The sequence below is a fragment of the Hydra vulgaris genome, chromosome 14 (genome assembly GCF_038396675.1).
Source record: "Hydra vulgaris chromosome 14, alternate assembly HydraT2T_AEP".
Classification (NCBI taxonomy): Eukaryota; Metazoa; Cnidaria; class Hydrozoa; order Anthoathecata; family Hydridae; genus Hydra; species Hydra vulgaris.
In genome coordinates this window covers 39,913,544-39,929,379 of record NC_088933.1, presented here as the reverse complement: position 1 = coordinate 39,929,379, position 15,836 = coordinate 39,913,544, and the positions used below count along the sequence as shown (strand labels likewise).

General features: G+C 28.8%; 1 protein-coding gene across 2 annotated transcripts in view; it reads right to left on the bottom strand.

Moving 5' to 3' along the window:
• The window catches only part of LOC100211475 (2-aminoadipate transaminase), an 81,395-nt gene extending 76,215 nt beyond the window's left edge, over positions 1–5,180 (bottom strand). Inside the window, exons 1-2 of one of the 2 annotated variants that reach the window (XM_065818488.1) lie at positions 4,999–5,180; positions 3,496–3,608 (exon numbers count right to left, since the gene is read on the bottom strand). In XM_065818488.1, coding sequence (XP_065674560.1) covers positions 3,496–3,608; positions 4,999–5,094 — 209 coding nt within the window. In that variant the 5' untranslated portion in view covers positions 5,095–5,180. The remainder of the gene's footprint in view (positions 1–3,495; positions 3,609–4,998) is intronic. The other variant, XM_065818489.1, reaches the window with a different exon arrangement.
• Positions 5,181–15,836: the final 10,656 nt, after the last annotated feature.

The window sequence follows — 15,836 nt, the reverse complement described above, 5'->3', positions numbered from 1 at the left end:
AGATTAATTGATATTAACTAAAGACTAAAAATTAGTTTTACCACAACTTTGTATTCATTGGTTTTGTAAAATTTTTTACAACTTTTGAAGAATCTGACTTAAATGATCACCGTGTAACTGATAAAAGCTTAAATTCAGAGTCTTTTTTCTTTTAATTATTCCTATCTGTGCATAAAAGGATCGAAAAAAAAAAAAATTACTAACACTGCAGAATACCTATATAATTGATAGAATCAACGCACTTACCGACACTAAACTGCTCTGTTCAGTTAAATGAATGTCTAGCACAGTGGGTGTGGCAGAATACTGTCGCAAAATTTTGATTGTTGCAAATTTTGATTGTCACAAATGTGATTGCTGAAAATGTAAAAAAGGAATAGTGACACAAATCGTTACATTATTGATTGTCGAACCTTGCTTTAAGATGGAAAGAAGATTAATGGGGCAGTTGTTAGACAAATTAGATTGCTCTCCAGAATCAGAATTGGTTGGGAAGCGGGTGCAATTGTACTATATATCTGACAACGCATATAATATTTAGTTGCGACAACATAGCCACGGCTCTTTAGATGCTTTGAGATTGAGATGCATTTCAAAAAGCGCAAAAAAAAACTTTACTTGACAGGAGACAACTTCTAAAAAAATTAACTAAAAAAAAAAAAAGAATTCATAACGAAGAAAAAAACTTTATTAAAACAAAAAAAATTATGTTTAGAATAAATTATTTCTAAACTTCTCTCTTTTATAATTTTTTTATAAAAGTAAGCAACACTTTTATAAAAAGTAACATTTTACTTATAATGATCGTTTAGTACAGAAACAAACATACTTCAATTTATCAAAGCGTATATAGTTCTCTATTTAAGTATTTATATTTTATTTCAACAAGATTCTAATAAAACCTAAGGAAGTTGAATTATATAATAAATAAAAAAAGTAAATATATTTTTATAACCATTTCATGCTTTGTGTAGTTTGCAAAGTTTAAAATATTCAAAACAATTCTTCTTAAGTAAGATTACAAAAGAAATAAATAAATCGTGATGTTACTAAAAAATATTATAATAACCTTTTTTTTAAATATTATAATGACCTTTTTTTTTATGTTTAAAAAAATTTGGAACTACGCCAGACCCAGCAGCCATAATGATCAGTATTTAACTGCACACTGTTTAGAAATTTAATAACTTTTTTTCACTTAACTCCATTGGTTTATTATACTATAATATATATTATAAACTAATATATAAAGGGTATATTAAATAAATTAGGATTTATGATTAAGTAAATTATGATTTTATTTTGTCTTTTGCAAACAGAAGCATATTTTTATTGCATCAAATTATTAAAAAGCAAACTTTTATGGTTAAACTATAAAAGTAAAATATAATTATAAATAGGAAGTGGAACTGCTTCACAAAACCGCTGATGTATTTAGTGAGTAGGCTTTTTAACATATAAGGTCCTGAATGTTTATTTGATTATTAATTTTATAAATTTTAATGATTATTATTTTTTAAATTTTATTTAAAATGTAATTGTTGTTCAAACATCAATCAAACATTTTTAAAAGATTTACATTTAAAGAATAAAAAATAAATCTATATTTTTATTTATATATTTATTATAACTCTTAATAAAACTTAATATAAATTAAAAAATAAAATTATAATTTTTTTTTTTATAAATAATCAATAAAAGTAAATTATTGCTTAGTTTAAAAGTTCTTTACTAATACTAAAACATTTGATTACAAAAGATTATTTATGAATTAAATTGTTTTACCATGTCAAAAAGTTTCGGACATAAATGGAAACATACATAAATTTAAATGTTCTTAAACAACTAATAAGCCATGGCTTTTTAGTTGTTTGAGAACATTTATATTTATGTATGTTTCCATTTATTACAACTAAATATAATTTGCATGGTCAGAAATAGAACGCAATCGCACGCGATTTACGACTAAGCCTGCAGAATATTTTTAAAATAGGGATAACAGATGCTGCTTTCCAGCAGGTTGGAAAACAAGACTCTGATAGGCACTTGTTAAATAGTTTTGAAAGTATAGACAACAGCTTCGGAGAATACTTCTACAAGACTATAACAGGTGTGTTGTCCGGACAACAAGCTGTAGGAGAGGCTAAGCAAGAAATCACTATAGATACAGTGATATAAATATTAAGCAATGGATCAACCTGTTTGTCAGCTATATCAGGTAGGATGTAATTAGGGAAATCAAGAGATGAGATTGAAGTTCTTAGCAAACAATTCAGCCTATTGCAGCAGCAGAATGATAGGAAAACTACAGAGAAGAGTGAGGCTTGATTTGGAATTGTTAAAAGGGAATAAAGGATTCAATGTCAGCCAGAATCCCAGAAGTTACAAAAGAAGCACATTTATCAGCAGGAAGACGAAGACAAAAAAAAAACTCAATGGTCATTACAAAGAAAATCACAGAAAGAGTCCTAGTCAGCTTTAAGGTAGTTGTAAGCGGTACGATGATAGGAGGATTCTGATGATGAGAAGAATGTGATGATAGTTTTAGAGAGATTAAACCGTGATTAGAAGCAAATAAGGGTAAATGTGGAGAAACTAAGCACTGCCTAGGATCAGAAAGTCAAATAGAGAAGGTAAATGATTTTGACTGGAAACCCAGTTGGAAAGTTGACTACTTTTGTTAGAGATTGAGAAAGTCAAAAATTGTGGGCCTCAACACCTGCAGAGTCACTTAAACTAGAACCAAGCTATTCAGTGTGATAAGCATTTAAGTCACCAACAACAACGATATTGGCAGAAGGATAAAGAGATAGAGCTTGGTCAGTTCCATCAGAAATAACATCAAAAAGAGTGCAGCTTTGAGGTAAAGGAGAGCAATATAGAACAAAGAGAAAGACAATAGAGTGAAGTGGTTATAAATAAAAGCACATAAAAGAAAAGTCTGTAAATTCAAACCTAGTTTCATCTCAAATTAGATGAAACAGCTGATTTCAGCTGTCTCATCTAATTTGAGTTGATTTCAACGGATTGGTCATACATTTATATGCATATATATATATATATATATATATATATATATATATATATATATATATATATGCATATATATATATATATATGCATATATATATATATACATATATATATATATATGTATATATATATATATATTAATATATATACATATATATATACATATATATATATATATATATATATATATATATATATATATATATATATATATATATATATATATATATATATATATATATATTAGTAATGCATCAAATGCAGATACCAGCCCTCGGAATCATGAAATATGAGGTTGGCAATAAAAGGCATTGCCAAATGCTGACCTTTATTCCGAGGGCTGAGATACTGATGCCAATTTATAGTTGATTTGTATACAACTATAGAATGCTCAAATACATATAAAAACTCGAACGTAAACTAAAAGAAAAAAAGAATAACTGAAAACTTAAAAAAACCAACCTACAAACATCATCATTGTATAAACCAGTTAAAAACTTAGCTGTGATTTCACGATAATGCAAAGTACCAAGACTTTCGCCATATGTGAGATAGTCAGTAAAATTCTTGTCATCCTTAAAAGGAGGTGCAACACAAATGAACAAGCTTATTAATAATTTAAATAAAATTAATTGGTAAACATCAATCATTCTAATATAAAATTCAAGAAATCACAAACTGGGTTGGATTTACAATGAAATTTAATTGGTGTAAATCAGATTAACTTAAAAACTTTGCAAAATTATTTTGAATGAAAATCGATTATACAGCTTATATAGGGATAAACTATAATTATTTTTTCTTGTATCTACAATTTTTTAGTTTAGTGATAGGGCTTTAAACTTATTAACATTTTATTTTCATTCTTAAGCCTTAAATGAGGTTTATAATTCTGCTTGAAAATGTTAATGGATATGTTCTAGATAGCAAACTTTACTTTAGCAAATTCTACAAATACATCTACAGTTGTTGCTTCAACTAAGTTTTTTTTTTATAAATTTTTTTTTGCTCTAGCTAACCCAATTCTTTTTCACAAAATTTTAAAATTCTATTATTCAGACAAAATTTTTACAGTAATTCCGTTACGACAAAGAAGCTTTAATTTATCTAGTATTTTTACTCCTTTCTTTATATTTTCTTAATTCATATTATTAGCAATTTTTTAAACATTTTGTTAACTAGCGGTCCTCCATTTAAGTACTAACTTAACTGCATTTAACTCCTTGCTAAAATAGTAAGAACGATGTGTAATGTTTAAAATTTAATCATCACTCATCTACTATATAATATAACTATTCTGCTAATCTACTCTTATTTAAATTAAATGAAAATGAACTAGCAGAATAACAAAATGTATTTTGATAGTTTTTTATTATATTTTTTCTAAAGCATCACAAATTTTATTTGAGTTACAAATTTTTGTAAAGTCAGAGTTTTGAAAAGTATGATATTTATTTATTTTTGTTTTTTTCAATAAAAATTTCATGACATTTTTTTGTAGATGGCTTTTAATTTTTTATTTTTTTGCATATTTTTTTATTATAAGCATGACGTCTAAAGTAGTCCAAAGGTTATAATAAACTTTGTCTAAAACTTTTATTGAGTCTGATTATTTTTAAGTGTACCAAGTCTGACTTTTTTAAAAAAAAAATTGTTTTTCTTGTTAAAGAACTATGTTGCTGTTGTTTAACTATTATTCTAGTCATTTAAAATAAAATAAATAATTAGTAAACGGGATGTGACAGCCAGCATTAAAATTCTTTCCTAGTTTGTTTATTGTTGTTGGTTTCAAGCTTATACATATTTTTTAATATTTTATGAAACGATTCTATAACATAAAGCATAAGCTTAAAAACCGGCGGAAATTAGACTTCTTCATATAAATCTTATTGTATATTTACTCATTAACATTAACCTAATGATTAGGTCCTAATAATTTAATAAAAATGCTAATAAATTACTAACTTTGCATTTAATTATAGATTCTTCAACAATTTTTTCTACCAATAAACAAACTTCAGAGTTCAAATCCCAAAATCCTAGAGAAAAATTTTCCGACATAACTTATAATTACAGTTACCTAATACTGTAACAATGCTGTGGTAAAGTGCTCGCCTTGTCGTCGAGCGGTATGGAGATTAGACCCCAGCACATGGTAGCACAACTTGCCATTTAGTACCCTAACGCCAATGAAACTTTATATGCATACCTGTTTAGTTGTTTATTAATATACAAATTAAGTAAAAAAATTTGGCAGTGCAGTCACTTAAAAAAAAATTCAGTAAAAAATGAAAAGACTCAGTGAAAAATATTAAACGAAATTTATTATATCCTTTCAGTGATGGATCCAGGGGGAAATGGGGGGGGGGTATGCATCCCCTCCTCCCTCCACGATCTGAAAATCCTAAAATATAATATAAATTTTTAGGAGACACATTTGTGATTAGGGTTGAAAATTTCCGCAATAAAAATAAAGTACTAATGATTTCGAGGTCATAAGTGCTATGCTTATATAAGTACTTATAAGAATTGAGTCCCACAAACTTGCTAGAATACTTTTGACTTTAAATCAATAAATTAAAATATGAGGGGGAAGGGGGTTGAATCCGAAAAAATGTACCAACTGGCTCCTTTAAAATGAAAATCAAAAAAGATCCTTAAAAACTAAAATTCACCCGACTGAATTGTGTCAAATACGATTAAATCCGACTAAGTTCGTTAAAAAACCGACTATAACTTGAAATCATCTTCTTTCTGAGGGTAAAACACCCCCTTACCCCGCGCAACCTTTCCTCTAAAATCGTTTTTTTCATAAATCATTTTTATGCATAAAAAATATTTTTCTCTTTAAAACATTCTACAAAAATAATACATAATAAAACTTGCTAATCTAAAAAAGATTGTATTCTTTGTACTTTTATAAATATTTGACATTGTAGTTCAGAGGAGTAAAAGCTAGAAAAATGTTATACACAAGCTCGTAAGATAAGCTAACTCGGAAAACATCTACTTTTGTTGTTTCACAAAAGTAATGTAAGTAAAAGTAACATAACAACTTCAGCGTTTTATTGCTTTTTAAAAAAAAATGCGCGATTCTTAAATTGACTATAAAAATTTGACGAAAAGATGCGCATTTTTCGCTTGTGAGTCTTTATTATTATATATTTTTTGTTGAATATTTAAAGAATACCCAAATACTACAATGATAAAAGGCATATTTTTGAAACAAAGAAATGAATTTTTGGACAAACTTCCGAAGACCCCCTCCCCCTATAACATTACCCAAACATTCAATAACCCTCTCCCCCTCCCCCAAAGATCAATTGAGCTATGAAATAGCGAAAAAATTATTTCTGTTTTAGTATAAATAGTTTTAGTTTAAAATAGTTATTTATTTTGACACCAAATAAAGTTAATAAAGCAGTAAAAAGACAAAGATTGTGGAAAATTTCATCAAAGAATAAGTTCACTCTAGCCAAGTGAACCTGATACTTTTAAGTAATAAAATTTATAAGCTGGACTGAAAACTAAATGACATTTATAATTTTTTTTAAAAACTAAAATCAGTAAGATTCAAAGGTCCTTTTCAGAATCAGGTTTGGACTCCCCAACTTATTGCAAAAGAGGTGTTAAAAGCAATTTCCTGATTTTATTTGAAATAAGTTGTGAATAATTCTTCTATTTTTTGTGTTTTGTTTACAAACTTCTGACCACAGGGTCACTTGAATCCATCAAACGCATAAACATATCTTTCAAACCATCAGTCCATGATGCCTTGCTGGCATGGTCAGATCTGTTTAAGCGCATGATAGCATTGCGGTTTTCTCCTGGCTCTTCATTTGTTAACCCTATAAGAAGGGAACAGTTTTCAACCAAAGTCTAGACATGAGAGAGAACTTTGTGAAGAACTGGTGTGATTGGAAACTATTTATAATGATTAAAGTAGGTTGCCTTAGCTTCATCACAAAACCTTCCAAATGCCTCAGTTTCCAAGGCAAATCCACAAGCTAGTGCACACTAAATTGTAGCCAAGTTTTCCGACAAGAGATTCAAGAATGCCACAAGTTTGAGCTGTGATAGCTGAAAGAGTTTAATAATTTTGAAAAGTCATGACAAGAATTCATACCTAACTTTTTTTTTCTAAAGTTGATGTGGAATACTATTTTTAAAAAGTTGTCTCAAATATTTGGCATGCATGAAAATATGTCTTCAATTCATCAAGCTGGGTGGTTCAGACAAAAAACAGTTTTTTAAATTTTAACATTCATATCATTCCTGGATTTTGAAATGCTACTCTTGCAATAATTCCTGTTGTTGTTGTCCCGGCTCCACCTTCTCTGCGCTGGTCCACAATCAAACTAAGGTAGTCCTTGAAATCATTTTTGAGATTTTTTTCTCTTACTTCCATTTGAGCTCCTTCATTCTCTGAACACCTGCAGTGAGATTTCTTCAAATCTTGTTTATGAAAAAGATGTAAATTGACATCAAAGGAGCAAATTTCAAAATGCAAATAACTTGCTCCATAATATAAAGCACCATCTTTGACAGAAAAATCTTCAGATTGATTTGATAATTGACTTGATAAATGATGACAAAACGGCCAATTGTAAGTTGACAAGCAGTCAGTTGGTTCAGGACTTTTCCATCAATAAAGCTGAAAATACCTTTGTATGTCACAATTACCTGTAAAATTAATAGCTAAACTAATTATCCCAGAAGTTTCTTCTATTAAATATTTTTACAGGCCTTACAATAGTGAGAAAAAGATTAAAGTGCTTTATCTTAGAAGATATGAGATCATCTCCAAAAGGAGATTCTCAACCTTCATGATCTCCAGAATGAGATCTTGAAGGTCGAGAACCTCCTTTTGGAGTCTAGCTACTTCACAAAATAGGTTTTGTTTAGGCTTAGATTCAAATGAACCAACTCATTCTAGGCCAAATTTGAAGTAAAAGCAAAGATTCATAGATTCCCGGAAAGAGGCACTGTCTTTGAGTTGTTCAAGTAAAAGGGCATCTTCCAGGAATATCCTAATTATAAGGAACACATGGTTTTATGAGAAAGTTAATTTTTATGCTTTAAAAATTTATAAAGTTTTTTAAACCTGCATGCTAGTTTCTTTTTTTACCTTTTGACTGTATGGTCTAATAAGTTTTGAAGTAGAATTTTTGCTGTCAGTGCATCTACTTGAATTCCTTTAGGTCTGCAGTCTTTTTGTGCTTCAAGAACCTGAAATAAAATTAGGAACCTAAGTCGAAAGTACATCAGCAAGGCATGAATAATTAATTTTTTTTCAACTGACTAAATAATCACATAAGATGTTTTACCTACAGCAGTATAATTTTGTCAGATGTTTGAAGAGTTTTCAGCACATAATAGAAGGCATAATAGCTCTCTCTATATTTATTTCTTTCAATCCAAATTTTTCTTCAAACAGCTACTTCTGCTTCACTATCACTATCCAACTTTTATTTTTATTTTCATTTGAGCAGTCGATCCGCAGGTTTTTCCTTCTCGACCAATTTCAATTTCGTTTTTTGCTTCACTATCACTCCAACTTTTATTTTATTTTCATTTGAGCCGTCGATCTTCAGGTTTTTCCTTCTCGACCAATTTCAATTTCATTTAGTTTGCTTTTTATATATAATCTTTTTTCGTCAATATAAAATTAATTTTTTTACAAAACTGTTAATGTAAAAAATTGACTGGAGCAAGCAGAAGACGATGGTCTTATCATCTTGCCCCGTTAATTTCAATTATGTTTTACAATCAATATCAATTAAATATAAGATAAACACAAATTATAAAATATTTAAATATATATAAATATAAGAACTCGTATAAGTAAAATACCCAAGTAAATGTATCTTTATAAATATAAATACAATTACATGCATTTTTATAAATATAACCATAATCATTTCCAGCTATTGTGTAAATACACAGAAAAAAAAAAAATTTTAAGACGTGTGAAAGTTTTTAAAAAATAAGAGATTGTTTCAGTAATGTTGAGGTCAAGTAATTGTTGTTTAACGACGCTTTTAAAATGTTGAAAAGAGTTTATTGTTTTAATCTCGTTTGAGAGAAATGAGTTTCACAATTGTGGTTCTCTTCTAGATATTGAGAATTTTGATTGACTCAAAGACATTTTTAGAATATAGTAGTTCTGCTTAGAATGTTTTGTTTCGTATATATGATCAATAAGTTGGAAGTAATTATGGAATATTTTTGGGACCAATCTATTTTTAACTTTGAACATAAACTGAAGGATGCTATAGATGTTTTGTTCATAAATATTAAGAACTCTCAGTTCTTTCATTATTTGTTTAGCACTAACATATCCATTTGTGAATATGCGGCATGCTTGCTTTTGTTTTTTATAGACTAAGGCTAGTTATGATTGGTAAGTACTTGCCCAGGCAACATTGCAGTAGCTAATGTAGCTATGAACAAATGCAAAGTATAAACTTTTAAGATATACTTAATTTAAAGTATACTTAGTTTTATGCATAATCCCAATGCTTTTAGATATTTTATTTTCTAACAACTTATGCTCTTTCCAGCTAATATGTTCATCTAGAATGACTCCTAGAAACTTCACAGAAAATGCTCTTTTTAATATTGTTTTGTCAACTAAAATATCCGAAAGTTTTAATGGTAATGTGTCTGACTTTGATGGTTTTGTGAAAAGAATGTATTTGCTTTTTTCAATGTTTAAGGAAAGTTTGTTAGCTTTCAACCAATTGCTTAGCTCTTCAAGCTCCTGATTTACTATGTTAAAAATAGTTTTAATATTTGAGTGGGTGTAGAAAGCTTGGGTGTCATCTGCAAAAAGAATAAAATTCAGTAAACGAGAAGACAAAAATATGTCGTTAATATAGACAAGAAAAAGCAAAGGACATAGAATAGATCCCTGGGGAACGCCACAAGTAATGTTTTGAAGGGAAGTGTAAGTTCTATTGTAATATAAAGCTTGTTTACGATTGTTTAGATAGCATCTAAACCATTTTAGATTTTTATTTATTTTTATTTTTACCTTTAACAACTCACTGTTATCTTTTAATTTAGAGTTTATCTCTTTAGTTTTTGATTTTACAAGCTGAAATTTTTCCGAAGCAATATGATCACTTTTCTTTATAAATTTCTTTAGCTCCAAAAAGTCAGCCTAAATAGAGATGACTTTTTAGTTGTTTTATCTAATTCGTTTTCAATTTTGTTAATTTTTATTTGGTTATCAATATTAACTTTCTCGTACACGTTCAGTCTTACTGTGAACATTTTAAAGTTTGCAGCTATTTGATTATTAATAAGTTGTTCATAATAAAAACAAACTAATTTCTCGCTACAAAAACACGTCCGCTCACTACAGAAGATGAGTAAACTGCGCGTAAACTTTTGGACTGTGAGTAAACTTTTGAACTGTGATGAGTAAACTGTGAGTAAACTTTTCAGGGTGGCTCTTTCAGCAGAAGATGAGTAAATTGTGGCAGAAGATGAGCAGATAAGTAATCAAGAAGATGAGTAAACTTATGAAAAAGAAGATGAGTAAATTGATGGCAGAAAATGAGTAAACTGATGGTTGAAGATGAGTAAACTGATGACAGAAGATGAACTTTTCAGCATGGCTCTTTCAGCATGGAAATGCCAGGTGTAGTACTTTCTCATCCAAATATTTAAATGTAATATATGCATATATAATTGATTTCTGAAAACATAAACTCAAACTCAACTCAAAGTTTTAAAGATTTGGGCAAAATCAAGTTCTGTTTCGATTTACGGACGACGATAAATTTTGCCGCTAACGGAAATTCGGGCGCTTACGGATTAATCAGTTTTTTGACTTACACTTAACACTTGTGTTTTTTTACAAAAACGCAAGTGTTAAGTTTTTTTTTTAAATTTAACAAGTAAAATTAAAAACGAATTTTTAAAACCCAATTCTTTTATTTGTTATTAAAACACAAATTTTGCAATCAATTTTTTCTGACATAACTATTTTATTTTTTTAACATTCGGCTGTATGCGTGTGTGAAAAAAAAAAAAAAAAAAAAAGTTCAGGAAAAGGTGCGTAATGAACCGCAGACATTCCGTTAACGAAGTCAACTCCCTTATCCAAACAAGCTAAACGAACGTATAAATAGGAATCAATAATATATTTATTTTAAAAATTATTATTCTTCTTCCCATGTACAAAATAAACTTAATTAAAATTAACTAAATTAATTCACTTATTGCAAAACTAATTATTGAATATTATATTGCCATCAAGCAAGAGTATGTATGCAAAATTTGAAGAAAATTTATCTTCACGAAGTGGCTCAAAAATTGATTGCAAGATTTGATGTCAACAGAAAAACAGACAGAGATGAGGATTGGGGAAAAAAGATCTATTTGCGGAAATATGCGGACACAAATTTTTCATTGTCTTAAGAGTAGTTTTTTATGAGAATGAGTCAGCAACTTGAAATAGGTGAGTTATTGGATTTTTTTAAAAGTTTTCGGGATATCTTTAAATCATTTTATAAGAAAAACTTGTAAATTTGAGACCATAATTCAATGCGGTTCAAAAGTTATTGCGGTTTGAAGTTTCGTAAAACGTAAACTTTGTCAATTTTCAAAGTTTTCCATGTTTCGATGTTTGCAACTTCATGCAGTTAAAAAAGTTGTTTGAAATAAAAAGTGCTGAATTTTTATTAATGAATGAAATATAAACTTTTATACATTAAGGAAAAAAATTGAGTTTTTAAATTAGCTGCAACATACTTTTTTCCGTTACCCAATACTACCCCATGGGCGTTTAATAATGCAAATTTTGTACTTTTAAGCACCAAGTCTTGGGTTAACCTAGGCTTATATGAGAATGCTATAAGTTTTTTAAAAAAAAACTGTTTTTTTTTACCACAAATAAATTCGAACTTATTGAAAACTCAAAATTAGTCTAAAAATCATGTCTCAAATATCTTACTTGTTTAAAAAAACGATAAAAATTAAACTAACTTTGGGAAGCAAAGATCAATGTGCCAACAAACTATTGACTTATAGTTTATTGAAAATAGTTTATACACCTATATACTTTTACTTAACTAAGAGACTTCAATGGGTGATTTTGCCTGAATAAAGATATCTTTAATTCAAAATGACTTTTGATAGTAATAAAAAAACAACAACAAAAACACTATGAAATCTATAAATGAATCTATAATAAAAAAAATTAGCTCGTTTTCTACTGCGATTGTTTATCACTTCCATAGCGTCTATGCTAAAAACAAAATGTTTCATCTTTCCTTGCGCATGAATATTTATTATTAGGTGGATGTTAAACCTTTCTTCAATAAGTTTTTGTTTGCGGTATGGTCGTTAAAAGGTTTTACCCGGTATAACCATGAGGTTGATAAGCACATCACCATCATCTAGTAGAGGTTGATTGGCTGACAGAGTGTTTTTTTTGATTTTCAAAACTCCTTGCTACAAGAACAAATTGCCCAACGTTAACATTATTTAGTTTTTCAACATTGGCTAAAATATCGTTATCTAAATTTTCATTGTCATTTGCAATTACACTTTTTACTAATTCTTTTGAAAAGTTCTCAATAGCTTCAACTTGTTCAGGTTTTTTAAGCAAGCCTTGCTCGTATTTTTTTGATATTCTGCTAAATGAAGAGAAAGTTTGCGACTAAGTGAATTGCCGACTAAAGTATTCAAGATACCTTAGCCAAAAATTAATTATTTTATCCAAAATACCACCACTAAATTGTTCAAAAGACCATTTTTTTCTTTCATTTTTTCAGAATACCACACCAGAAAATTTTTTCTTTCAGAAAACTTTTTCTGGTGTTGTTTTATGTCCTGTTACTTCTCCAGCTGTAAACTCTTCACATAAGAAATCTTTCTGCTTGGTTTTAAATCTAGTATGCTTACGTATAGGTATAACCCATCCTTTACCAATCGGTATTGCGCTCAAATTTAAATTACTTTCGATAATTATCGCTTTAGCATCAATTCCTTTAAAAGATTCGAAGTTGGACAAACAAATAAGCAAATCAACATGATGTAATATAATTGAATCCATTGATGTATGTTTGTTATAGGTGCTTAGGGGATTTTCATTCTGATGGTTTCGAAGGTCACCTTCAGTATCGAAAAACATAAGACATGACAACTCACTAGACATCAGTGTTAAGATATATCTTTTCGTTTCTTTTGATTTCTAATTTCTCGAAAAATTTCTCCACCATTAAAAGGTTCTATCTCTGTTAAATCAGAAACGAATTCTAACCCTGAAAACTAAACTGAAAACTGAAATCTTAACCGCAATTAAATTATTGCCATAGCAATAATTTAATTGCGGTCATTCCATTATTGTTATATGAAATTGAACGAATTGAACTAATATTTGCTATCTTGCTATCATTTGTTGATTTTAATTTTCAATTTCAAGCACTACTAATAGAAACCACTACTAATTTGAACCTCTAAATAATAAAGGAATTTTATTATTTAGAGGTTCATTTTGAATCTTTTGAACCTCTAAATAATTAAATTCCTTTTTTAATAACCTGGACTGACATACAATTTTTTCCTAGCGTTGATATAAGCAATAACGTAACTCTTGGCAACAGCACTTTTGCAATCAGATTGGTCTTTACCTTTTTGTGGCTGATTGTAGTCATATCATAACAGGAGTACTTTCACTTTCACTTTGCAAATATAAAGCAACTTTACGGCAGCTGAGTAAGCTGAATCGCACCCTAAAATAAAATATAGATATTGGTTTATAAAATCTAGTAGTGGATAAAAAAGCAAACATATCTCATAACATAAATCATCATACTTTACAAGAGCCTAAACTAATAGCCCCTCCACCTAATTGTTATTAAATTGCAATACTTTTTAGCGATAGTTATTATAATAATTTTCTTACCAGCTTTGTCACTTTTTTTGTAGATCTGTTTCACACTTGGAATATTTTGAGTAAACTTGTCAGTTACATGGTCAGCCACAAATAAAGTATCTCCTGCATCCTAATAACTTTTTTGCATTACTGAGTGACATACTCCTTTCTTTAATTCAACAACATCATTTTTGTAAAAAAAAGTAGTCGATATGCATTGACATACCTTTCTTACCAAATAGATTTTCTATACTTCTCTAAACTCAACTGTAAATATTTTCTGAGATAACCACAAGCCAGTTTCTTTACTTAATAACTTGGCTTATAGCATACTCTTTGGCTTTATTTTGTTGAACGTATTGAAAAAAATTTCTTTTATTGGGTTTGCATCTGTGTACGGTTTGTCAACACATTTCATTAGAAAAATAAACCCATTTATACCTTCACATGTCGTATCATTAAGACCTGATGGTAAACGCTGTTGGCTTGGTTTAATTGATTTAAAAGTTTTACAGAGCGATAAGTCTGATAAAACAGATTGGGTATATCCGTTTACAATAGTCTTGATACGAGTTTATGATTTGCCACTTTGCAATTGTTAGAATAGTTTTAGGTAGTACCTGCGGAATGAAAATAAATATTTAAAATAAAATAAGATAACATTTAAAATAGTTTATTGATATTTTAAAGACTTATTCTTGAAAACAAGACATAAGAAGCTGTGCGTCAAAGCATACAATAAGATCGATTTGCAAACGGCGTCAGAAATCATCAAACACATTATATTTAATGTCTAATACTTAAACTTGGCATGCTAGAAAAATAAGTTTTATGTAAGAATGAACATGTTGACGTATATCGGTTTAATTTTGCAAGTCCTATAAGCTATACCATGTATAAGTCCTGATGTAAATATATAATTTCTTTTGACAAGTTAACTTCTTGTTTTGTTTAAATGTAAGTGCTCCTGTTTCTTTTCTTTACTTCTTAACCAAATCAATTGTGTACCTAAAAAAAAATTAACAATTTTTTCGAGAATAAAAAAATAATTCATCAGGTTTTGTTAAATTAAATAATATTGCTTTTTATATTTAAAAGTTTTTATAAGATATTCTTTTGAATAATTTATTAGTGGTGGTATTTAGGATAAAATAATTAATTTTTGGCTAAATATTTAAGTGTTTTGATAAACTTCATGTACCAGCATCAAATCATCTGGAATAACTGATAACGGTTGCGTTGAGTCTTCCATAATCTCCGAAAATTGGCCTTCTTGTCCTGGTGCTACTTTTTCAGAATAGATTTTTTTGAAATTAACTACAGCTTTATTAAATTTTTTTTATTTCTTTTATGGTAGTTGATTGTAGAAGTTGATGCCTCATTGATATTTGTTTTTCTTATATGCCATTTCACAGGGTTTGTATCTGGAGCGCTCGTCGCTAAAAATTTTCTGAAGAAAAAGAGTTTTATGAAGACATTAAGTGTGTAAGTAGAATGATTTTCCAATTGTTTATAATTTAGAAGCATGCTGTCTCTGTGAGTTCTGCGCAGCTGACCAGAAACTGGAAAGGAACCAGAAAAACATTTATTAAAACTTTTATACTGGTCACTTGTTGCTTTTCGGATATCTTTTTGTTTGCTTCTTCCCTTATTTTTTGGAGAAACTTTATGGAATTGATGTAAGCATTGCTTTGGTACATACTAGCATCTGCCATACTTCTGTTTGTGAAAAGCACATATAACTTGTTCATTACTCAGTTCTACATTTATTCGCGACTTGTTTTTACATGTTTTTCTATAAAACCATCAGCAAACACTTGTGTTAACTTGTCGCATTTATATAATCCTATTAGTCTTGATTTTAAATGCTCCCCACATGAACCTTCACAAAATAGAACAGCATTTTGTACAG